General features: G+C 26.7%; 2 protein-coding genes across 3 annotated transcripts in view; one reads left to right on the plus strand and one right to left on the minus strand.

Moving 5' to 3' along the window:
* The window catches only part of LOC107449074 (inactive dipeptidyl peptidase 10-like), a 551,160-nt gene that overhangs the window by 131,686 nt on the left and 392,025 nt on the right, over positions 1-27,449 (plus strand). The gene's annotated exons all lie outside the window — the stretch shown is intronic.
* Positions 9,855-18,863, minus strand: LOC107444151 (uncharacterized). Of its 2 annotated transcripts, XM_043046107.3 has the most exons (3): positions 18,730-18,858; positions 18,405-18,544; positions 9,855-15,846 (listed from the first exon to the last, which is right to left on the minus strand). In XM_043046107.3, exons 2-3 carry the CDS (start codon positions 18,534-18,536, stop codon positions 15,391-15,393), a joined length of 588 nt encoding a protein of 195 aa, XP_042902041.1. In that variant the 5' UTR covers positions 18,537-18,544; positions 18,730-18,858; the 3' UTR covers positions 9,855-15,390. The 2 variants fall into 2 exon arrangements, with proteins under 2 accessions (XP_042902041.1, XP_015913720.1); XM_016058234.4 differs by having other exon boundaries at positions 18,405-18,863.

Genomic DNA, 27,449 nt, shown 5'->3' on the forward strand with positions numbered 1-27,449 from the left:
ATATATATATATATATATATATATATATATATATATATATATATATATATATATATATATATATATATATATATATATTAATTATATCCATCGTTGAACAGCCGACCCAATTTTGGGTTTACGACTACTAATGTTCAACTCCGTAGCCTTGCGATTTTGAACCAATCCGGAAGACAAGGAAACTCCTGGATCAGCACCCTCATAGGTTTGAATGGGAACATTTGGTATGGGAACATGGAGGATTTTGCGAATGGACAGATTTAACGTGCATCAGTCACCATTTACTACACGAGGAGTCTTCGGTTACATGGAGTAGAAACCTCTCATGTTTAGCTCGATGGCAAGAGAATGATTTGAAGTTAGATTTTTTTTCTCCTATGCTAAAGGAGAAAAAATTAAGCTTTGACAAACCTGGAGGACTTGCAAAAAACTCAAACCCGTATCTACTTCACTACTTTTAGATTCAAGATATCTAGTTAAGAAACTAAATATTACTTTTTCACAGAACGTAAATAGAGAAAATAAGCTTTCCTATTGTATTGTAAATTTGCGTGCAGTTTTCGAAACATCCTGTGTTTTCGAGAACTGTAAAAAAAAAAAAGTTCTTTGATATTCTTATCATTAATATCACATCCAAAAGTTTGGATATAATTCCATTTTCAATAACTTATCATTATTTTAATTTGAGTAAATCATTATTTGAATAACATTAATGATGGTAAAAATATTCATTAAATACCACTACCGTTCATTATTTAAGCAGTCAGAATCGCAGTTCATATGTCAAAATTTTGTATTCGCTGAAAGTTCCCATGGGTTTTAAATGTACAAACAATAGTTTGTGCTTTGCAGTCACAAAATGACTAAAGTCATTCATTCTTCGCCAGCAGGCAGACGATTCTACTTCTTCATTCTAACATAGATAAGCCGCAGGTCGCATTTCTTGGAACATTTATTCCCCTGACTAAAAGGAGGAAAACCATTCCGTACAGGTTTCCTTTAAAAGCCGTCAGATGTCTCTTTTGTGCTTAATATAAATTTTGTCGCTGACGTCATTTTCTTTTCTCATCATCTTCACGTGACAATTTTGACAGCGGGAGAATGATGAAACAGCTCGAATAATTCTTGAAAGCATTATGGATAATATATAACAGTAAATTTTATTCTTGCTCTTTTTATTTCCTTAGGGAAAAAAAGTGAACAATTTAAACCTTTTTTTCTCCTCCTTCTTCTAATAGAAAAGAGATTTACAAATGTCGGAATTCATTTTTTGATGTTTGTAAACATTTTATTTTGCGGTTAAGTCCACAAAATTTCTTCACTGTGTTTTGTGACAAAATTTTATCCATAACATTTATGCCACTAGCTATAATTATTGTAACTAACGATAATATCCAGAATTGCATAGATATTATACATTACAAATTATGTCATTAGTCATTCATTGCGTCATAAAACTTAACTTTTAAATAAAAATACACTTAGTTTTAATAGAGATTAAAACTTCTTTTCTTTTGATATTGTAAATATAAAATTGAAAGCTGTATATTAAAAATTCCTAAATATGTAAATAATAAACACAAATGTAAAAATACAATAATTTTACAGCAATATTTATCTTTCAATTTCGGTGTTCAAATTAGACATGCCACCCTCTCTCTGAGAACAATAATAATAGAGCGACTAGACTCGCTATTTTTCAATTAATTTTTTTAAAACCATATTTCATATGGTGTAATATTACAAAATATAATATTAAAATAATATAACAAGAAAAAATTATGACTCAATTTTGGTGCTTCAATTGAACATACCATAATCCCTCTGACAAACAAAAGCACCACAAAAAGTTAACTCTTTGTTTCGTCTATTAATGGAGTTGATTCTGCTAGCAGTTATACAAATCTAAAATTTTAAGCAACTGGAATCGCAATTCTAATTCTTTCTTTAATCTGCTTAAAATCTACTTCATACGAGTATTTATTACTTCAAAACGAGTAACGATTAATAATCTCGATCAAACCAGTAATAATTTTTAGATTTTCTTAAATAAAAAAGTAAATAAATAAAAATTAAAAAAGGATTGGAAGAAAATGTTAATATATTTTACCCACACTTTAAACCTACTTTTTTTCAAATTATCTACAAATTTTATTTTTAAAGAAATTCTTCAGGAAAAATGTTTAAAATTTTCTGCATAGTTTTTAAAAGATTTCACAAAGACTGCTATTTACCGAGAGAGATGGGAAATTCTAGACTTTTTCGTGTTAAGAATCTCTTTCGTGCTGCCATCTAAGCATAAATTTGGGGACTGCAGTTCACAGGAAATACCTCATGTGTTGAAGGACTGCAGGAAATAAAGTGGTGTCAACTATGGGATGCGAACCCCAGTTCTCCGGGACATAAGATTGGAAGATTGGCCCAATTGGCTAAAGTATGTACAGCTGCAATAAACAAAGTGACTATATAAGGTGTTCCCTACACACTAATTCAGATTAAAATTTAATCTGAAGATTTCTAAGAATCTACAAGATTATTAGAAATCTTCAGATTTAAAATTAAGAAAATTAATCAGAATCAAATTAACTGTTACGACAAGATTCGTAATTTTTAATTCTTTCTTAACTTTGTTTAACCCCTTCCTTCTCACTCCCGTGGAAATGACGGACTGAGGTTTCGCCCTCTACTTCTGTCTCTCGTGATATTGACGGGCTGGAGTGTTCAATAGTAACGCGCCAATAAGAATGAAACTAATTTATTTCTTTTGCCCCGAAAACATTTTATTTCTCATTTTACACACCAGATGGCAGTACCAGGATATTTTTGTGGTAATTGTAGATTGTTAGATTATTTTAAACTAGTTGCAACACTAATGAAATACGTAATACAAATACAAAAGCCAAAAAATAGGCCTTTTTATGACCGTTCTCTAGAAAATTAACCAATCCTTAAGGGATTAAAATCGTATCGAAAAGTGACAGTCGCCGATTTCTCAAATGTTTCAGCTTCTCTGGCTTACCTCTTTTCGATCCATTAAAAAAGGGAAACTCGTAATTGATGCGCGTTTGCTTTTCTGGTTTCGATCTATAAACGGGAGTTTCAAGCTGTATTTCAAAACCATATGTAATTAAGATGCTAAATATAATATATTATACTTATTATATGACCTAAATTAATAAAACAATGAAAAAAGTATGAAAAATATATTTAATAAAAATTGTTCATCAAATGCTCGAAAAGAGTTACAAAAAGTAAGAACTGTGAATTATTAAGTAAAAAAAAACTCATCCGTGCTACAGTAATAAAAAAATAACTATAATGAAATCGTCATTTTTACATAAATTCCAGATTTCAAGTTTTGTGAGTAATTGCTTCTGTTTGCATGTTTAAGTGCTATGTTATGCCAGCTCCACCACATAATAAAGAATTAAATATTGAGTCTATTTCACTTATTTATAGATAGATCTTACGGAAAACGCGCAATCATTTAAAAGCTTTTGAGACGAGGAATCTTAATATTTATTTAGCTAAGAAAATATAATGTTATTGCTTTAGTAGCTTGAGAAACTGAGCACTCCCACGTTACAAAGATCAGTTAATATTTCCCAGGAAGATATAAAACCCTTTAAAAGGTCACATTATTTTTCTATCTAGTATACACGATGAAAAATTCTCTTTAAAAGGTCTCTACTTTAAATAAAAAGTAAACTCTTATTCTAATGTTCGTGTACATTTTCTAAAAAATTGTAGGAAATATCAAATGGCATTTTAGGAGCTACATTTTTCCTTGAATAAACATACAATTTTTTTCAATGGAGTGGGAATCTTGACCCAAAAATTAAGAGAGGTTCGTTTTGTAATTCCGAAAGGTTCTGAAATATTATTTTTATTTACTGTTTTTCGGAGGATAATATGGCCATTTAGCCCTATTTTACTAAAGTAATATTTTAATTAAAAAACTTGATGTTAAAAAACATGCAAACTAGTATAGCGAGATATTTTAAAGCATAAACTATCTATTATATAAGACCAGTTAAAATATAAAATTCAAACTACATAAGCGAATATAAACAGCTAAACTTTTAAAGATTTCCTGTTAATAAATTTTGAAATTTGCAGCAGAAACCTAATCCACTCGAATAACTCCATTTGTTTCAGCTTTACCAATATATCCCTCAATGGGTCAGAAAGATGAAATGAGCGAGCGAAGCCATCTGAAATCGAAGTTCTCTATTAAAAAATAGTAAACTTTATAATTCAGAATATTTTCTATGGTAATTAATCTAACTAATTAATCAATCTTAATTTTTGAACAAAGTTAACTTTGTGTTAATTAGCAAACAAAATTATCCAAACTTATTCTATGCAAAAAAAAAGGAAAAAAAATCAGGCTGTCAGATGCTAAAATAAAGTATATATATATATATATATATATATATATATATATATATATATATATATATATATATATATATATATATATATATATATATATATATATATATATATATATATATATATATATATATATATATATATATATATATATATATATATATATATATAATACAAAAAACATGAAAAAAATTTAGAAAACAGTAAGTTTTATTTTTTACACATAAGCAGCAAGTAAATAGAACTCATAAAATAAGTTCAAAATGTAGAGAAGACGAGGAAAAAATTACAGAACAATGAAAGAAGGGGAAGAAATAATAATAATAACAAAAATAACAAGAAACCGGAAGGAAAAAAAATCCGAGAAAAAGGACAAAAATTTTAAAAAATCCAGAAAATAAAAGATTTAATCTTTTTATCAGCTCACACGATTATATCCACAAAAAAGAGTGCTTTCCAATATTGTATCAATATAGCCAAAGCAAAATATATCAATACAATAGTGTGAGGAGCACTCAAAAAATTTTACAAAAAAATTAAAACAAATAAAATAGAACACAATAAGTCAAAATATCACGTAAAAACATAAAATAAAATGTAATAAGGAAAAAACAGAATAAAACATGAAAAGAAATCTATAAAGCGATAAGCGAATTCAAATGAACTTACATGAACGGCAAATTTTTCAAGAATGATTTGAAATATATTCGTAACAAGATTGCCAGATTGCAAAAAATGAAAACAAAAGTGCAAACTGTACTATAAGCGAAACTAGAGGAGTTTTGTATTAAAGTGCGCTCTTACGGCATTACTGAAGTGCGTTTGATGTGTTAGTTACCAAGGATGGGCCCGACCATGGATGTGCGCAAGGTAATATTATACTGGATAATTTAAAGAAGTTGATAATAAATAATTTTAGAAAATGAATATTTATTTAAGAAAAAAAAATAGAAAATAGAAAAGAGAAAGAAACATGAATTGCCTGTTTTGCACATAATTTTAGCCACGGATTTGCCCAAAATGCATTTGCACATGGAAAAATTACATATATTAACAAAGAATTTTTTTTTAGTAAATAACTTTAGCTACGGATTCGCCCGACATGGATTTGCACATGGAAAAAATATATAAATTAAGAAAGAAATTTATTTAGTAAATAATTTTAGATACGGATTTGCCCGAAATGGATTTGCACATGGAAAAATTATATAGATAAGCAAAGAAAAGTTTTAGTAAATATATCTACAATAATATACGATTAATTCAATGATTTTATATAGAATTTTATTACTTTAGTTGGGAATTCATTATTTTTTATCAAATTTTGAAAGAGTTTATCTATTTGTTTTTTGGATAAATAAATATTACTACATATTCTTTTAATTCTAGTCATTTCATCAAAAGTGGTATTTAAATAGATGTTCCTAGAAACATTAGAATTCCAAGCAATTAGTTTATTTATATTAAAGTTAAAATAATTTCTTTTATCGTATAAATCAACAAAGCAGATATTTTCTTCTTTTATAATACCCAAATCCAAAAAATTGAAATTAATCTTATCATCATGATTACGAAGCAAGATTAATTCCTCGGGGTAAATATTATTTAATAAAATAGTACAATCTTGAAAATTAAAGATAATTAAATCATCAATAAATCTAAAAACAAATTTAATATTGAGAGTATAATTTTTTTCATAACGATGCAAAAACAAGTTAGCTAAGAGAGATGAATAATTAGATCCTTGTGGTATTCCATCAATTTGAAGAAAAATATCCCTTTCATTGTAAAGATAATTATTAAAAAGACAAAAATTAATCAGAATTTCCCAATAATCAAGATCGCAACAAAGGATATTTTTAAAATTATAGTAATAATTCAAAAGGACATCTTTTAGTTTAGAAAGGGGAATACTATTGAAAAGATCCTGGAAATCAAAAGTCGCAATCGATTTAATTTTATTATGTTTAATGAATTCTAAAATCGGTTGATTATTAGTAATAATCCAATAGAAACCTTCTTTAGAAATATTGTTAATAATTTTATTTAAGTAGTTAGAGAAAATGGTGCCAGGTTTAGTTAGATAAGTATTAGATCCACATGTAATAATTCTAAATTTTACAAGAATTTTATAAAATTTAGGACTGATAATTAAGTAAGGAAATTGTAAATTGCTAATTTTAATTTGTAATCTCTTATATAAAGCAAAAAATTTTTTTTAATGACAATATTATTATTTAAATTACAAAGTTTACAATTTTTACTATTTTTTAATTCTATTTAATTTAAGCAAAAGTTTTTGTTTCGTAAACTTCTAATTCCTTATTGTCTAATTGGCGGTATAAAAAATATATTTAAAAAGATTGCATTTTCACAAAAAAAAAATTGCTACAAGCAGTTTTCAATTTATTTAAGTAAACCATAAACATGATGTTTCCTAATTTATTCCAAAAGACCAGTTATTTCTTTTAATTTTCATTCACAGTTTTTTCTCTCATTAAGACGATACACAAATCAGAGCTATGTAGTCGCGATAACACATGACGCGTAGTTGAAATGTATGATTCCTCAAACATTACTCAGAGTTCAACTTCGACTTATACGACCCCATTAAAATTTTTAACAAATTCTAAGAAATAAATAGTTATGACCACTCAGTAAAAGATAATTTCAAATTGCATACTTCTAGTTTTTTATGCACGATTAGAGTTAAAAAAGGATACCACAGAAAATTATTTAAACTTTTAAAAAATTTCTATTTGTAAGTGAATTTTAATGAATTATCATTTGATGGAAGGATAGAGTTAAAAATGTTTTATTTGAAATTATATTTTGTATCATAACGTAACAGCAGAAGAAAGAAAATTTAAAAATTATATTTGTGCAAAATAGGGAAATTATGCCGAACTTTGCCTATACAAGTCCTATGTTTATCAAAAGAAAATTCATTCTTGAAATTTATGAACTAGAAAACTATAACAAATGATTCACTTAGTTCATATGCATATCTATTTAATTGACTTCTAAACAGAGTTAAATAAATTTGGTTTAATTTATGCATGAAAAGATAAATTATTGATAACTCATTTATCAATATTAATTTTTAATAGCTTAAATAATTTTCGGTGCTCTTTTTCATTAGCTTAATTAAACATGGGCTCAAAAATGTTCAAATGAGCCAAATTAAGTTTAAAATAAATTATAAGCTTAGTAATTAGTCATTAGAGCAAAATTTTGTCAAAATAATCTTCTCAGCATAAAAATTATATTTTTTAAATACAGGAACTAACTTATAATTAATAGCAAAACTTTTTGTATTCTACACTACCGTAAGAAATGATACAAGCCCTTTAATTTTCCATACAGGTATTAAAAGTATTTTCTGTTCGGGAGAATTCGAATTTGTAGTGCTGCCATCTACAATCCAGTTGTAAATACAATTCCTTACATTTAAAAATTATTTAGATCATTCTTTGCAGGTAAAAATTATTTAGATCACCCAGATTGCACAAAATAATGATAGGATGTATTAGCCAATAATTGCAAAAATTTAGGTAACTTTTATATTAAATAGAGAAAAAGAAAAAATTTGATTATGTTACTAGTTTGGCTAGATTCTGATATTTCATGAAAGAAAGAGAAGCTTAAAAGCAGTTCAATGAAAATATTCCTGTGACGATGGCATACTTGGATGCCCCCCCCCCCCCCTGCAAGATTTATAAATGCTCCCGATCTTGGACTTAATATAAAATTTTTAAAATTATATTATGAGGAAAGAACACTATGAAGAGATATTCGAGTGTTGATAATCATCAGGGGTGCCACTCTAAAAAAATTCCAAGACTGAACTTATTTTTTGACTAAATAATACTGTCTAGCGTTGTTTACCAAACTTTTAGAAATTTATAGCTCACTGACACCGAAATTTTTATTTCCTTGATAATAGCCTGGCCTACATATTAAATCATTTGTTTATTTTTCCTATAATTTTTTTTCTCCTTATTTTATGCTTTTTTAGCAAACAAAAAGAAAACAACAGCTAACCTTGTATAATTTTTTACAATTATTACTGAACAACCTGAAACCATTCATACCTCTATTTGTCACTTCATTGTTATTTATTTTTTGTTCTAGCATTATAATTTCTTTCTTTGTTATTAAAAAAAAATCTTGATTTAACTTTGGTCAGCATGACAATAGGTTAAGGTGAAGGAATCAAACTCAAGCAGATTTAGATTCAGCAATAGTACAAATTTAATTACGCAAGTAGATGAAGTTCACTTAATCCTATTTCTCAAGACTTTAAGAATGAGATTTAGTGACGCTGACAAAAAGAAAATAAATAAAAGTCTTGACATTATTACCATATCATATGTTTTCATTAAGATATAATATTACTTTTTTATTTTGACCAAAAAAAAATTTTTAATTTCCAAGGAAAAAAAAAAAGAAAATTTTATTTAATTGATAGAATTTATTAGTCCATTGATTTTTCTCAAGACTGATTTCAGTCCCCAGGACTGAAGAGTGGCACCCATGTAATCATTCATTTTATTTTAATCTATATTTATTTATTATAATTTTATATAATCTGTAAAAATTATTACTAATCTATATATTTTATTTAATTACTATAATTAATCTTATTATTAGCTAATAAGGAATTGATAATTACGATGGAAAGGCTTACAACAATTATATTTAAAGTTTAGATAATAAGTTAAATAAATATTTTTGTTGAGTAATATAAATGCAAATAAAATATTTTAATTATAGAAATTGTATGGGGGATTGAAATGATTTAAAATAAAAATAATTACAGAAATAAAAATAATATACAGAAGAACTAAGAAATACTACTTTACTTTCGTTCTCATATAAAAATTAGTTTTTAAGTCTAAAGAAAAATGTCTTACTTGCAGTTTCTAGGGGTTTTTTAATCCTAAAAAAACCTTATCCTGAGTGCGTCACTGCGTTGTTGTAAAAAAAGTTCCAATTGGTATAAAAAATGTGACTAAGAATGTATTAGTATGGGATATTATTGCACCAAAGAAAATAGATTTATAGTTTTCATCTATTACCTTTGTGTGTGTGTTCACATACATATGTTCTGAATTAACATTGTATGCCCACACCCGTTTCCACAAATGACTTTCAGTCACTTCAGAACATGGAAAATCTTTAATTAATAAAGTAATTCATACCTTGCATGGATGGAGTCAATTTTCATATCTTCTTTCTTTTCATTATGTTTGACTATATTTAAATAAGTGTTTTTACTTAATTAGTTTAGTTGGGAAATCAGGATTATAAGTAGGCATCTCAAAGGAATGAATATTAATGAAAAGAAAATCTTCGCTTCTTTTTAAAAATATCTTCATTTTATTGAATTCAAGTGAACATTTTTACTTAAATTAGTTCAGTTGAAATAAAGATAATAAATGAACATTTCATACAAATGCTGAACAAGATACATCTTTATTCAAATTTTGAGAGTTTGGTTTGTTACATTTCTTACATGTTATTATCACTTTATTTATTACACATGATACTAAATTTAAAAAAAAAGTATAGGGATATAAATATTCAGACACGTTTTTATAAATTTGTTTGGATAATGTGTGTTAAATTTGTGCCCATTCAATTTAAAAAAAAAAGTATTGGCTATTATTGAATAAAATATTTTTACAGCAAGAAAATTTTAAATATTCACAAAATTAAATTTTTAAAAACCAAGGCAAACATATATACACTAAAAAAAAACTATAACAAATATAACCTAAAAATGATAGAAATAAACATAATAAAATCATACATACAAATCATTACAATGCATCATAGAAATAAAGCGGTTGGTTATTATAGAAATACAGACATACATGAAAAAATATGAATTCAAAATATAAAAAATAGAAATTAAAATATACGACACAAAATACAATTCAAAAACCTTAACTAGCCAACAGATAAAAATAGTTTCCGACTTGCTCAAATGAAAAAGGATTACAATAAAAAACCTGATACAACAAACGTGGCCTATGACAAGGATTTTGCTTGCCAGGTTGGCAATCATTGGGCTATATTTAACAGTGCAAAAAACTTACAATCAAAATCAATTATCAATGTTGTCAATGACATCAGAAAATGCTATTTCTGAAAATTTGCAATAAGCTAGAAAAAATTCTGCTAAAAAAATGTATAAGATGTAATAGATGTTTAATGAAATATTTTTCACCTATGTGAAACCAATTTCACTAAATATATACTCAGTATAAATTTAGAAAAATCATCTTGTTTCATTCATCAGTGTGCATAAATTTTTTTTGTTAAACAAACAATCAAAGGTACTTTATCACAAAGCTCCTTGAAAGGAAAACTTTTTTTGTTATTAAGTGCATTTTGTTGTAAGAAGCTTAGACAGCATGACAAAATATTTAAGTAAAAAATATTGATTTCAAATTAATGCATAGAAATGTTAACACAAACATTGTAAATACTACCAAAATCCTCACTGCATAAATTGTTTGAGGCAAAATGTACAATTAACTTTGATGATTAAAAGTAATAGAGATTTTGAAAATTGTTATTAAAAAATGTGAATTTTTTTAACAGTTAAGATACTAAGAAATTTGACTATAAACCTTGTAAAAGGAGTGTTCGAAAAGTTGGGTAAATGGTCCCATAGTTGAACAATAGTATGAGTTAGAATATTAAACCTACAGACTAAGAGAGATATCGAAACCTGATTACCCTCTAGTGTATAAACCACAAAGAATTAAGCAGAAGTACAAGCCACCACCAATTTAATGCAATCACTGTGAAATGTTTTGTTGCATCAACTTAGACAAAATTATGATAGAGATATAAGAAATGCTAGTGAATTAGTATGCCTGGTAAGCAGTGAATAAGTATGTTTTTATAGATTTAAACAGTCTAGAGAGGGAAAGGTAGATTATTTTTGACATAGCACCAATCTCACAAGTAACACGGCAATGGTGCTTTAAACAATAACAAATTGCGGACAAATTTTCAACAGTTGTACAAGCAAAGCAAATATAGCTGTAGGCAATTACTACAGTAGGTGATCCATATAACACAATTCTGGGAACAGCAATTTTCAGTAAACCAAATCGATTTTGAAGGTGTAAACAATGAAAATTGCAGTAAATAAAGGAGAACTTTTAACATTATTTTCAACGAGGTTAAAATTTCAAAAGATAAGTAAACCAAAATTGACAAAATTGTTATTACTCTGAAAAATTACAATATTTTTCAATAAATAGTAAAGTGCTTATTTTTGTGTTTCTTAGTACTTGCATCTAAAAATAATTTTAAGATGTATCAGTTCCAGAAAAATTATTGCCACCTTCAGCAGGTAAGTTGAAAGATAAACATACAGAATTATTTATGCAACACAAAATTATATAAAAGGCAAGCATTTCATGGCTTGCATTATTAAGATCTGTTGTACAAATGACAATAAATGTATTTCGTTTGGTGAGACCATTTACCAAATTTTTTGAACACATTTTTATCTTGCAACATAAAAAGATGCTTGTAACTGCATACTTATAACAAGTTTGTTAAAAAAAAAGTGAGAGAAATGCATAACTTTGAAACATTGATAAAAATAAAATGTATTTCCCACAGTAATTTGAAATTTTGACAGCTCAGATCTTCTCAGCTGTATAGATAAAAACAAAAGTTTAAATACACTATCAATTTGAAATGGCAATTTAGTTCATTAATTCATATTTTTAAATAAGTTTACAAGTGAAGTGACAATACTAAAAAGTAACAAATTTTGACAGGCAGTATTTTGTCCAAGACACTAATTACAATGCAGCACACTAAATATAGCATTATAATAAAAGAAATCTTATAAATTCTTTACAGATTGCAAATAATTAAAATTAAAGCAAAATGATTTAAAAACCATTCATAAATTAAGGAAAACACACACACACTCTATTAGAAAAACACTAAACACTTGATAATTCATAAGCTTTTTTTATTATTTATATTTAAAATGAAAAAAAGTAAATAAATAAACCAACATTTTGATCTCAAAAGAAGGGGAGGGAAAGTATTTAGTCAACAAAGTCACAACTGCATGTGTATTCAAGGGTGAGCGAATGATTTTTAATAATAATAAAAAAAAAAAATCAACCTAAATAAAGTTTACAGTTTCAATACTAAACAGTTTTTTATTTGAATATATGAATTTTCTATTTTTCATGAATTTGTCCCAGAAAAATTCAGACATAAAAGCTACAAAAACTGCTATAGCATCAAAAATAGCAATAATGATAACAAAAAATGATATTTTAAAGATAGCTAAATGCTTTTTCTCTCAATTTCTTAACATAAAAAGGTTATTCCAAGTAATTAGTTTTGATTTTGTTTGCTAACTGTAGTAAAGTTGACCAAAGAGAACTTCTCAAGCTATACTGACATAATTTGATATAAAACAGGGTATTTCTTAACAAGACGCTTTTCGATCCTTTAATCCCCCCCCCCCCAGAAAAGGAGCATTTATTGATCAATGAAAAAAAAAAGTGCTTTGGGTAGAACCCTAGCACTCCCAAGGGGTTCAACCTTCTGGCACTCTGGGCATGTAGAAAATTGCTTTTGATTATTCACAGCAAACTATTTATCAATGAAAAGTGACTTGGAAGAGACCCTTGGTACTTCCAAACAATAAATAATCTTTTGGCACTGGGCGTGTAGAAAATTGCATCTAACTATGTCTACATAGCAAACTAGTTTCCAAATATTATAGATTATAAGGAAACAGTGTATATAGGAATAACATTCACTCAAACCTGTTGTTACCATTTTTACAAAGGAATAAAACCTTTTTTTTTTAAAGGTTTGTAGCCTTTTGTTTCTCTACTCATTTTATTTATGGTTTTTAACACCATCTAACTCTACTGATAAATAAGAGTTTACCTAATACACAGTAGCAAGAAGATTATTTACAACTTTCAAAATATTGCTGACATTTTAACAATAAAATGGTTTGGCATATCTATATTAGGCAGCTTTCAAATAGTTACACTGAGTAATGATGATTGTCAAGTTTTAAGATTAAATTTAATAATTATATTATTGCATTCGACATCATAAGGCAAGATTGAGGTAAATGAGAAATGGCCATTTTTCAACCCATTTGAAGGAAAAAGTGACCAGAAAATACATTGTTTCTTATCTGTGCATAATAGAAAACCTTTCTGCTAGGGAAATGAGTTATTTATTACTTTTTAACTAAAAATCTCAATTTTAAATGAATAAAACGCTGTATTCACAACATAACATAACAGAACACAGATAAAGTGTAAGACCAAATATGCATAAGAAAATATTATTGAGAATTGCACTTAAAATCAATATATGAAGCTAGAAATTAAGAGAAATTTTTTTGAAAACGAAAAAAAATGAATCTTAAATTAATAAGCATGGTTTCATTCTTTTCAACAGGAAATATGTTTACAAATAATTTTGAATGTGTTTTACTGACATAAAAAAAAAAAATCTGAAGAAAATATCAATAAGTCAAAACACACATTGCCAGATAACAATCAGGACAAACATGAAAGTAAAATTAAGTTTCTATTCAAATGCTATTTGAAGCAAATTCAGACAAATTAAATCATTTAGTAATTTCCAGTCCTGATTTGTTTTTATACAAGCAATTCATATTGTACGAATATGAACAGTAAAGTAATGGAAAAGATGCCTCACTTTCCTCAATATTCCATAATTCATATTCGGAAACTTTATGAATGTCAAAGATCATGATTTTCCAATGTTACACGATCATAGTTGCACACATTATATTATTCATGTAGCGACTAAGTGGCAACACAAAGGGATGCTACATTATATCTTCGCAGAATTCATAATTTTCTTCTTAATTAATCCAGTAATAAAAATTAATATTTCCTTCCGAAATTCTTCAATAAGCTCATTAACATTCGAGAATCATGTGCACTTGTTATTTGCTGGAGTAGGGAAAGACTTCCGATAATTGGAAGCCTATAGCCTTTTAATATTAACGCACATTAATCTAAACAATTTTTAACTTTAAATTATTTGGCATCTTGAATTGATATAGATATTTCTTGTATTATACCAGCCAGTAATAAGCTATTTGAGATTTATTACTTCATACAATAAATACAATTTACTGAAAACACTGGCAATGTGAGAGTACCCAATGTTGAACAAGTTGAAACTTAAGTCTATAGATAGTAGGCATAGATAATGGAACAATAAATATTCAAAAACCTACACCACCTAGGAGCAATTACTTTAGTTTCGCTTAAAAAAGCGGGAAACACAGAAGGATTTTAAAATAACAAAGAAACTTAAAACATATAAAATGTTTTAACAACACATCATAGAAAGTGGAAAAGTATTAAATATTGAGCTTATTTCAAATAAGAAGATTAATATTAAGCTATAACAAATAAATTTCATTCTGATTTTCAAATTGCATAACCAATTTTATATTAAACAGATATCTTCAATAATTTAAAATTCAGTTTTGTAGCACTAATTATTATTAAAATTATGTGTTTGTGTTTGAGATCATAGGTAATATATCAGGGGTGACTAGCTTACATTAAAATGAAACAGTATTGATTTTTTAATTTAAATTAATATCTATTTCAAAAATAGCTAATCAAAAAAGTCGATTTCTTTACAAATTTAAATTAATCTTACAGCTAATATTTAAAAAAATAAATAAATATATATCTATTCGTTCTCAGTTACTAATGCGTCTAAAATTTCTTAGACATACCAGCTAGCTATTTGCAGAAAGGCATTACGACAAATATTTTATGCGTCATATTCAAATACAAGTACATCAAAAACATTACTTAATAAAAACATTTAAAAAAAATAAGTCAAACTTTTATTTACAAGAAATAAATCCCAAATGGCAGCAATGTATGTTTCCTTATCTAATAAAAGATGTGAAAACAAGAATTAAATATGTATTTTTTCAAAAAGCTGTATAGTTTCATCAGGAATGTTATTTTGGAGAGTGCTCGGATCTGTGAGATTAGTTATTCTTAATCTATCAACAAAAAGTTTCAAAGAGGCAACTTTCTCTTTGTAAGCTTTACTTTTGGATTTAACTCCCATTAAAGTGTGACGGTAATGTTTCTTAGACTGATATGCTTCATACAACTTGTCGTAATCTTCACTTAATGCTTCAAAAAAGGGATTACGAGGCTGTTTCTTAAACTGAAATACTTCTTCCTGAATTGTTGTGATTTGTCTCTTTTGAAACCTGCTTATGTGAGTCTTCTCACCACTTGGTGTTGAACACTGTTCATTGGAGTTGAACACTTCTGTGGACTGGTCACCTACCAGCTGTTTATGCACAAAAAAGGTTTTTCTTCTCCCAAAAGGTGAACGCTGATTTCTTGTGCGTCGAATCTAAAATATGAAAAGTATTTGTTAATTGTGGTATGAAAAAATTCAACAGGAATTGTATTTTAAAAATGTAAAATCGAATAAGAGTTGGGAAAAAATAAGTAGGCATTTTTTTCCTTCTTTCATTAGATTTATTAAGTAAAATTTAGACTTAAATTTTTAGTCTTTTTATAAAAAATTATAGTTATATTTGAATTTTTTATTTAGGATTTAAAAAATAGCTTTTTAAAGCTGAGTTATTTTCGAAGTTAAGTAATGAAATAGGGATATGGTTAAATGAAATCAGCTATAGATGGATGACATTAACTTTAAAACGAAGGAAACTTTTGAGTTTGTTGCTAGTGCGTATGGCAGAAAATAGTGACTGACATACTATTTGTTCATTGGAACTGATTTGCTATGTGGCTGTATCTTCTTCTTTTGAGGGGGATTTTTTTCCAACCAACATAGGCGATAATGATTGCAAATGTGGTATGTAAGTTAAAGAACTGCCTGAATAAACTAAGAATGTTAAAATTAAGCTTGAAGTGATACACAGAACCCCAGAAGCAGAAAGTGCCTAAAACTGTGACACATGTCGCAGAACAAACGAAGTCCTGCAGAACAATTTGTATCTTGAATAAGTGACAGCGTTTTCCTGCGAAAAGGCTGTCACTTATTGAAGATACAGATAGTCAGGTTTTTTTTAAATATTTGAAAAAGTAACAAATCAAGAATGTTTGCTTTGGTTTAAAAAATAATGTAGCGTATCTGTGTATGATCCTGCATTTTAATTAATGAAAATATAGCATTTTAACGTAAAGTTGACTTATTTTTCGCCGTGAAATGCTTGCATAACATTTGTATAATTAATAAGTCCTGTTGCAGAACATTTGAAAATATTCTGCTTATGGGCACAGAACAATAATACATGGGATGAAAGGCGATTATTTTGCATCAGACTATCACTTGGCATTTTGCTTTGTATAACGATCAGGAATGTTGACTTTACTACATTATGCTTTAAGTATACTTGTTGAATGTAAAGAGATTTAATATAGTCATGAAGTCAATTATAAAATTAAATGCATTTATTATTGTTGAATATTTACTAAAAATATGATTTAAGATTGATATAATTTTAAGGTATTGTGAAAAGAAAGAATTAGGATAAACGTTTTATAAATGAGTAACTTTAATGTGTATTGCATCGTTTTTAGAATATGCATGCTTAACATTACTTTTTTATGAAACTTACAGCAGATGGGTAAAAAAATATGTTTATTTTTGCAGCAGAATTTTTTAATATTGTTTTTAATATAAGTGAATTTTGCTTTGAAATTTAACAAGGTTGGAATATTAAATTCTTGTTCCGGCATTTGACAAAAATGGTTGACGAGAAAGAAAATCGCATAACACTGGAACTGTACTGATAGCAAATCAGTTTCTATTCATTTAAAAGATCAGATTAAAAAAGAAATCAAGGCTAGAACAAAATAAATATTACATAAAAATAATAAATATACATATATTAGAACTAGATATTTTTAGAAAATTTTTGTATTGTTTTTATAAGAATTGAAATCTTTTTTGTAATTGTACCATACAAATATCTATTTAACTATAATATTAAACAACAATTTTGTTTTTTCCTTTTATCAACTCAACGTAATACCATCTTAAAATTTAATACATAGTTGAAAAGAAATTAATAATATATATATATATTTTTCCAAAAAATAAAAAATTTTAAACACCATATATTTTACAATTCAATTATTTTAAAAAATATATTTCCTAAAATACTTGAGTCATGCTATATATTATTTAAAATGCCATTATAATACGAAAATAGGGCAAAACATAACTTTCTATGACAAAGAGATTTCGTACAGATCTTTACAAATAGTATTAAAATTATTTGAATTTTCAAAACTCCTGTGGAAACAAATTGCGAAGAGTGATTTTGAAATAGCCTAAATATGAATCAGATTGAATTATTTTTGTACAACTTATGGTCAGTGAGGGACTCTGAGATCGCTCATGCGCGATTCTCAAACCAAGACTAAATTATGAAAAATGTCACATTTACACTTTGTGTAATGCAACAATTTAATCTTTTATTTATATCTAATCTTTTAATTTTCTTAAACCTCTATTTCCTTTTCTTTATATAGCAGTTTAAATTTATTTTAACTTTCTGTTCGACTTTCCACGATGGACCTACTTTAAATTATTGTTATAGGTAATTGTTTTTTTCTTCTTTGGAAACATCTCTAAATTGCGTTAAATGATATATTTATATTTCAATATAGCATGTCATTACTTTATTTAATTTTGATTAACTTTCATACTTTAATATAAATACTAATTACTTTGTTGCTTTCAAAAAGTACACCAACAAGCATTAATATTTTTCTCTTGAAATATAAAAAATTATAATTTTACTAAAACTAAAGGAAATTAGTTTAAACTGTTTAATAATTTTTCAGTATCATGAAAAATTATCCCTTACCCTGACAGGAAGAGGAAACAATAGCAATAATAAAGTTATGATTTATAATAGTAAATAAAACTCTAACCCTTTTAGCTAAAGCTGATATTTCACATTCTGTGACTTCGATTTGAAGTTCTGGACAATCGACATTTTCTTGAGGTGTTAGGAATGTTTCCGCTTTTTCAGTAGTCGAATCACCAAGTTCATCAATTTCCATTCTATAAGCTTAAATCGAACAAAATACAAGTAGAATAAAGAAAAGTTAATTTACACAAATTTTTATATAACTTAACAGACAACTAAAATCACTAATATCAAGTGTTTTTGGTTCTTTCAGAAAATGCAAAAAATACACTTGAAATCAAAGTGAAAAAAAAATTTGCAATACAACAGGTCTACAGCAGTTTTACTTTCTTAATTCAACACTAATTCGCTTGAATGTAAAATTCAAAAAGCATACAATTTTTATCAGCTGCGAATCCGTAAAGCTAATCCAAGCTAAACAAACAATTCAATGGCGACATAAATAATCAAAGAGTTGAGTTGTTAGTAAATATTACTGCATAGTTTTTGTGCTTATGCCAACCAAGATATTTAATAAATACTGTTTAAGTGAAAAAAGGATTTCTATCTCAAAATAATTTACCCCAGAAAATGTGTGATAAATCCCTTATTTCAAGTAAAAAAAAGATTGAGATAAAATCAAGCCATTATTTTATCCTGTGATCAATAATATTAAACGATAAGAAAATGCTTCCTAAAGCTGTATCCAGTGTCTCCATCTATTGAGTTGTTTAGCATTTAGAGGACGTACTTGGAAGATAACTGTAATAATTTAATTTCCTGTTATTTGTTCACAAATAATTCTTTATTTCTTTAAATCATAAAACTTTGTAGACTATTTAACAAATTTTTCGAAGAGAAAAAGCATTTTTAAAATTCTTATCACGCTTCCTTTTAGAATTTTGTTGTACGTTTAGATTCGTTGTTTAAAAATTAATTGTTTTGAAATTAGTTATTTCCACCAGTTCTTAGTAAAATCAATATTTTATTTTTAGATTTAACTTTAAATTTAATCTATACTTTAATCTATACTTTAAATTTACTCATTTTTTTAGAAAAAAGTCTTATAATATTTCTTTTTATTAAATGATGATTCTAAAATAAAAATGTATTAAATATTAATTCCGTAATGTGCTATTATTATATTTGCTTTTACATTTTTTTTTCTTTCTAACATAAGAATATTTTAGATTCATCTCTTGTAATTATTAAAAGTTAGAAAACTGTTTAAAAAAGATAATTACTCGTACGAAATCTAAATAAATCTAAAATATACTATTGTTGATTTTAGTACGTATATATGAATTTAAATTCGCTTTATGAAATAATAATTAATGTAATAATAATAATAATAATAATAATAAATGACGCTATACAATGGAAACATTTAAAACTGCAAAGAAAAGTTCAATTATGCCTCTCTTGATGGGACTTATTTTCAACTATCATGAAGAAATAATGTTTAATTAACAGAGTGGTAAGTATATATTTACCACTATAATAATATAGTATGTTATTAGTGGTATATAGTATGATTATTTCGAAGTAAATCAAGAAATTTTCTGCTATGCGCTCAAGGAAGATAGAGGAAAATTTTTTCAAGCAATAAAGTCATTATTGAAGCTTTATTAATTTTTTAAATATAAGGCTTACATTAATTATTCTTATGAATCATGAACTATCTTCGCTGCTTAGCGAGTTTTGAATTTGTGTTAGAATTTTGGCCTACAGAAGGAAAATAAATAAATAAATAAATAAATTAAAAAAAAGCTATTATATAAAAGATTAGAGAATAGATTGCAAAGAAATATGCTCGGAAAAATGTTAATTTGCTCACGATTTTGACTGTATTATAAATTATTTAATTATTTAGTATTTTAAATTATTTTAAAACCGAATAATATATACTCCTTTAATGATAATTCAATCAGTTGAAACACTTGGGAAATTGGAGTGATTTTCTTACGAATAGTTAATAACTAATATAACTTATAAGTAAATTAGTAGATCATTAAATAATCTTAGATTTGTGCGTAAGATTTAAAGATTAAATTGATTGTAGAGTGCTTTAAAAGTCAAACGCAAACGATCCACATGCGACACAACTATAGAGTTTACTACAAAAAAAAAAAAGAAAAAAAAAGAGAAAAATGGATACAAAACGAAACAAAAGAAAATTTTTTTATTCTGTGAAGTGAAATCATGAGTTCTACTTTTCAAATCCGGCAGGCAGACATAAGCAAACGAGAAACTTATGAATGTTATTGTTTCTTCTTCTTCTTCTTTTTTTTTCTTTTTTCAAAATAGTTTTTACTTGAAGTATAATTTACTTTATTGTACAAAAAACTGTAAAGTAAATATTTGGAAAAGAGAAATGATGTCTCAAATTACAATAAAAATTAAAGTAAGATTTTCATAATTACTGTAGTACAAGCGGTGAAAGGTTACCCAGGTGACAAGGGTACTATTGTATCAAGCATTGGGACAAACAAGCCTTCATCGAGGATTTTTTTAAGGAAACTATTCCGCATTTGTGTTACTTGAAGAGAAAAACCTCGAAAACCTCTAACGGTTAGACTGACGGGAAGGAGATTCCAACCCATTATCCACGTACCACAGAGGATATTTCACCCCACCATTGTGGTCGTGGGGCAGAATTCGCGTCGACAAGTCATCACTGGGATTCAAACTTGGGTCACCTCATTGGGAGGCAAACGATCTACTCTCTGTATGATTACATTTTTGCTGCTTTTCTTCTGTAAAAATTGATAAATACTCTGGGGATGGGGAAAAAATAACCCTGACAATCAGAATAACTTTGCTCACCAGATGTTTATAGTTTTGAAAATTACTTTTAAAGCGATTTCTGTAAAATATCGGAGGTAAAATATGGAAGAATAAACTGGAAATATGAGAATTTTTTTTTTGAAACCAGTTATAATTTTTATAAATTATATTAATGCTAGTAATTTGTTAAGTTATCAATTTCTCGTTATAAGACTTTTGTAGATGAATATTAACAGAATCATGACATAAAAAAGGAGAATATTTTTAATTTTTATTTCTTATTTTATCATTTAAATTATTTATATTCATTTAGAACGTTTAAATTTTTTTTTATAACCTTTAACAGGAATTATAAGATAAAAAGAGAACATTTATGTAGGTACATGATATCACTTATCCAGTTTGACAAAATCTTGATAATTCTTCTTTAAAAAAAGAATTTACTGCCTTGTTTGGTTTGAAATAGAGTTTTAAAAACAACCGCTTTCAGAGAAATTCTTCATTTCCTTCATTTTTTTTAAAGGAAAAAAAAAAAAAACTAAATAAATAAATAAATAAATAAATAAATAAATAAAACATTGTATAAATTTCTTTCTGTTCAAAAGTTCAATGTTTAAATTGTTTGTCAGCAAACGTTTCAAAAATTTTCCAGAAAAATTTCGCTTCTACAAAGTAACCCTTTTAAGTTCAGGTATTTTTCATCGATTTAAATGTTTTGCTATATCTTCATATCATTTTTTCTTTATTGTTTAATTAGAACATCTTGTAACATCACGAGTGTAAATGTCATCCTCTTTCCACTCCTGTATCGGATACTAGTTATTTTGACACTCCGTAACAGTAAGTAAAAGGGCGAGTGAAGTTACACCAATTTGCTAATGGTTCATTGGCTAACACCACCGAACAAAATAATAACATGCAAATTGCAGAATAATTAGATCCGCAATAATATTTCTACAAAAGTTATATGCAACAGAAGTAGAAATGCAATGAAAAACTTTCCAGTTATATCTTTGGACTTCAGGGATTGAAATTGCTAAGGTACTCAAACTGCTTTCTTAAAATTCCTGATAGCAGGAAACCTTACGGCAAACGTTGTATTTTCCTTCGTTTTTAAGCTTAGTAGAAATATTAGTATGCAAAATTTGTTTCCTTAAAATTTGTTTAAAGACAAGGAAAAACCTTAACAAAAAAAAAAAAAAAAAAAAAAAAAAAACTATTTTTTTTAAAGCTTTTATTTATAGGTTCTGTAAACCTTGTTTTTGCCTTTTTTTTTTATTTTAGATTTGTCCAAGCTCTCAAATGCAATATTTTGTCTTAGTTGGAAATTTAATTATCTGGCCAATTTTTACTTTTAAAGTGTCAAAGGAAGTATATAAAAGAATCCTTAACCGAAACACCTCGTTTAAGTGATGGTTATAAAATCTAAAATAAACCTTGAGAAAAGGAATTCGTTTTCCACTCTCGATTTTAAAATACATTCCACTATTGATTTGCGAATGGGGATTCGTTCTCGATTTTAAAAGGTTTTTTTAGCCTTGTTTTATAAAGGTAGATTCAATCTCGATATATAAGAGTTTGTTTGTGCAAGCTTAACATAACGTGTACACTAGCATAGTTACATTTAACATTGCTTCAAGCTTGTATATTTTATTTGCTAATTATTTGTGAACCTTGTTAGGCTTTGTGATAGCGGTAGTTAAGGACATTAAAATCAACATTACAATGCTGCCTGGTAATCACTTTACAAATTCTATTTTTTTCTAATTGACAAGCTATAACTAAGAACTTGCCAACTCTGGTTTTGCTGAACACTCGATTGACAATTTAATTGCTGTTTTGTTTGCCTCTTATAAGTTTTTTCTCTCTCTTTTTTTTTTGAAATGGGCAAAGGTTTTTCAGATTACTTTCAACCTCATTCAAAGATACCTCTTTTCTGTTTTAAAAGACACCCATTCACTTCTTTAAAAGACACAAAATCTGTTCATTCACAAATATGCAGATTCGTCTGTTTGCTAATTTGTCCATTCTTTTATTTGCTTAATGAATGAAATTGGAAAAAATTCATTCCAGGAAGGAAAAAAAAAAAAAAAAAAAAAAAAAAAAGCGTTTTAACCAAAGTAAGAAAAGCTACCGAAAACAAGCATACATACGAAACATAATTCTGCAGAAAAATATTGCAATTGTACACTTTCACAATAAAAAGGAAAATAATTTCTTAATAAGTAAAGAATGCGTAATTAATGCAATTTTTTTTATAACAATCGAACAATTTGGTCACTTAATAGCTGAAACATTACTCCAAGGCATATGTATTCGTACATATACAAAAAAATTACTGAAATTTATGTATTATTTTAGCAAGATAGAGTGATAACTTATAAAATATATAAAGTAAAATACAAAATAAAATATTTTTAAAGTAAAATATATTTTTTTAAACTTATTTAAAATTATATTTTTAAAGCTATTAATACAAATACCGGATTATTACTTAAGTTACGTAAACAATAAGAGAAACTGCTTTTAAATTAGGCAACAGAAAGTAAAAATGAAGTTTCTCACCAATTATAATCTCACTTGCAAGAAGAGAGCAAGATGCTATTTTGATAGTTTAATTTATTTTCACATGTTTCTGGTTGAGAATTGCGCGGAGGGACTTCACGCACTATTTTCTTTTTTTTTTATACAACTGAGATACAGAGTGTTTCGAATCGATTCTTACATATATTTGAAATATGATTGTCAAATAGCCAAAAAATTACTCATCTGCAGTCGCAAAATCGTTATAAAAATCTGACGAATTAAGAGGGTAAGCAAGGAAAAAATATTTTTTCAATTTTCCCATCTTAGCTTCTAACTTTCACATACTAGATCAACTCTGCTCCAGTTTATCCTAACATTCTTAACAAGTAAAGTAGTTAAGATCTGATTTAGAGAAAGTAAATAACGATCTGAACTGTAGGAACATAAGGAATGTATGACCAAGGCATATATATACATCCTTGTTATATATGCCTATCGTAATTTACTATATATATATATATCTATCTATCTATATATCTATATCTATATATCTATCTATCTATATATATATATATATATATATATATATATATATATATATATATATATATATATATATATATATATATATATATATATATATATATATATATATATATATATATATATATATATATATATATCTATATCTATATCTATATCTATATCTATATATATATATATATATATATATATATATATATATATATATATATATATATATATATATATATATATATATATATATATATATATATATATATATATATATATATATATATATATATATATATATATATATATATGATATTTACCCCGAGGAATTAATCTTACTTCGTAATCATGATGATAATATTAATTTTTTGGATTTGGGTATCATAAAAGAAGAAAATATCTGCTTTGTTGATTTATACGATGAAAGAAATGACTTTAAATTTAATATTAATAAACTAATTGCTTGGAATTGAAATGTTTCTAAAAACATCTATTTCAATACTATTTTTAATCAAATGAATAGAATTAAAAGAATATGTAGTAATGTTCATTTATCCAAAAAACAAACGGACAAACTCTTTCAAAATTTGATAAAAAAAACAATGAATACCCAACTAAAGAAATTAATTTCTATATAAAATCGTTATGTTAATTGGATGTTGTTGCAAATAAATTTACTACAAAAAATTCTTTGTTAATTTATATTATTTTTGCCAAGTGCAAATTCATGGCTAAAATTATGCGCAAAACAGACAATTCAGGTTTCTTTCTCTCTCTCTTACTATCTTTTTTTCTTAAATAAAAGTTAATTTTCTAAAATCATTAAAATGGTATAACGAATTAATTGTAAACTTCTTAAAATTATCCAGTATAATATTACCTTACGCACATCCATTTTCAAGCCCATACTTGGCAACCAACAAATCAAACGTACTTTCGTACTGCAATAAGAACGCATAAAACAAAATACCTCTATTTACGCCTATACCTTAATTTGCGAGGCCTGTATATTAGATTACAAAATATGAAAATATTTTATAATCTGGCAATCTTATAACGAAAAATTTTAAATCATTCTTGAAAATTTTTCCGTTCATGAAAGTTCATTTGAATTCGCTATTCGCTTTATAGATTTCGTTTTATGTTTTGTCCCGTTTTAAATTTACATTTTATTTTCTGTTCTTTACGTGATTTTTATTACTTAATGTGTTCCATTCTATTTTGCTTAAAAAAATTTTTTTTGAGGTCTCTCACACTATAGTATTAATAAATTTTGATTTGGCTATATTGATACAATATCAGAATGCACTCTTTTTTGCGGATATAATCGTGTGAGCTAATGAAGTGATTATCTCTTTTTCCCCCCGGAATTTCCTTTATTTTTTTAAGCATAATTTCCTTTTCTCTTTTTTTATTATTCTGTAATTTTTTCTATGTTTTCTCCACTTCAGAAAGAGTCTTGGACAGTATTAATACGGTAAAGATGTTTAAGGATACAGTCATGTTCGGTAGTCGAAACTCGGCGCCAGTTTTGCACCACTTCGATATATCTTTCAGGTTATTCCACCAGATCATCTCAGAATTCCTCACCGAGTACTGATTTAAGAGATAAATAAAACTCCTTATCTTTTTCTTAATAAGTAGTTTATGTGGTCAAAAGGGCCAGCATGTCTAGATGTTTGTAGGGTTGAAGCATCCAGCTTAGCAAGTTAGTTTGCTAGCTCATTATCAACAACACAACATTGCCCTAAAATCCACTGCTAGACGACTTGTTTTGAAAAATCATGCAATCATGCATGATTTTTCAACAGGCACTCATGTCGGAGGAGGCAGGAGTTTTATTTGAATTTATCAGAACCCATTAGCCACTTAAATATAATCTTCCAGGTTAAAAAAAAAGAGCACAGAAGTAAATAAAGCATATTAAATAAAGTTTCATGCTGCTGTTTTTAATTAGCAATTAATTTGTTATAATTAGCAATTTATTATTGATAATTAGCAATTTATTATTTATAATTAGCAATTATAATAAATAATTGCTAATTAATAACAGCAGCATGAAACAGCAGATTATAAATTTTGCAGCATTATAAATCATGCAGCATTTTAAATTATTAATTAGCAATTAATATTTAAATTATTAATTAGCAATTAATATTTAAATTATTAATTAGCAATTAATATTTAGAACTAAAAATGTTTTATAAAGAGACATCAAATTTTTCAAAATGAAACATCCAACTCAAAAATACTTCTACGTATTGCTTATTTTGTTCAAACTGTTACTTTAGAGAGTCAATTTGTGGAAAAATAAAATTTGTATGAGAATTATTTTGAACTGTTTTGTTAAATCATGGTTTCGATTTCGGTTTTTCAGACATATCAAGTATTCATCACATCACTGCACATTTCAATACTTTTTATTGCATTTAATTTTCAAAGGTGTTTTATTTTTAATTAAAATAATTCTTTGCAAATTAATTAAAGAAAAAAAAACTCATTGTGTGACTAATTGAAACTGAATAGTTTAATAAAATCTTTTGCAAAACGAGTTCACCGAAATCATTCTGCGTGAAGAAGAATGGAGAATTGCGTTAAAATATTCACGTACAAAGTCTATTAATTTTTAATGTATGCAAGTCTGCGATCAAAAATAACATTTTCGTAATATGTTCCTGTATTTTGAGAACATAGCCAACAGAAAATAAATTTTCATTAAAAAAATCCATTATATTCATAATCACTTTCTCACAAGCGGGGAAAGAACAACTAAAAAAAAAAATATCATACCCTATGCATTAATTTAATAACCGAAATGCCGGGAAAAAGATAGCTAAAGAGATGAACCTCGCCGAAAAAGAATTTTTTCTCCTTATGTTTTCAGACAAGCCTTGTCGATAGCCATAATAACCGTAATAGCTGGAGGCTTTATTCAGGTTGAGGACTCAACTGATCAGAAATTGGCTGAGTTACAAAATATTGGCGAACACGTATCACGTGACTTGTTCTAGTAATGTGTAGAGATAACAAAGAAAAAGTATATTTTGAACAGTTTTTTAAAGATGGATGACTGAAAGGCTTTTAGAGAAAATTACGGGATGCCCTATGTCGCCAGACTGCTATGAATGTTTTAGAATTTTTGCTCTTCTTTAGCAGTTGGGTTTCTTCCAAAGTTAGTCAAGAGTGACAAATCACTGGATCTGACAAACTAAAGGTGTAG

The sequence above is a fragment of the Parasteatoda tepidariorum genome, chromosome 4 (assembly GCF_982258835.1).
Source record: "Parasteatoda tepidariorum strain Cologne lab strain chromosome 4, Ptep-v5.0, whole genome shotgun sequence".
Taxonomy (NCBI): domain Eukaryota; kingdom Metazoa; phylum Arthropoda; class Arachnida; order Araneae; family Theridiidae; genus Parasteatoda; species Parasteatoda tepidariorum.

Bases quoted from the DNA above. Each gene is read 5' to 3' on its own strand.
- LOC107444151 (XM_016058234.4), bottom strand. From the start codon at position 18,536: ATGGAAATTGATGAACTTGGTGATTCGACTACTGAAAAAGCGGAAACA. The intron at 15,847-18,404 runs GTTAGAGTTTTA...TTCATATTTTAG, and splicing joins TATCAGCTTTAGCTAAAAGG to ATTCGACGCACAAGAAATCA.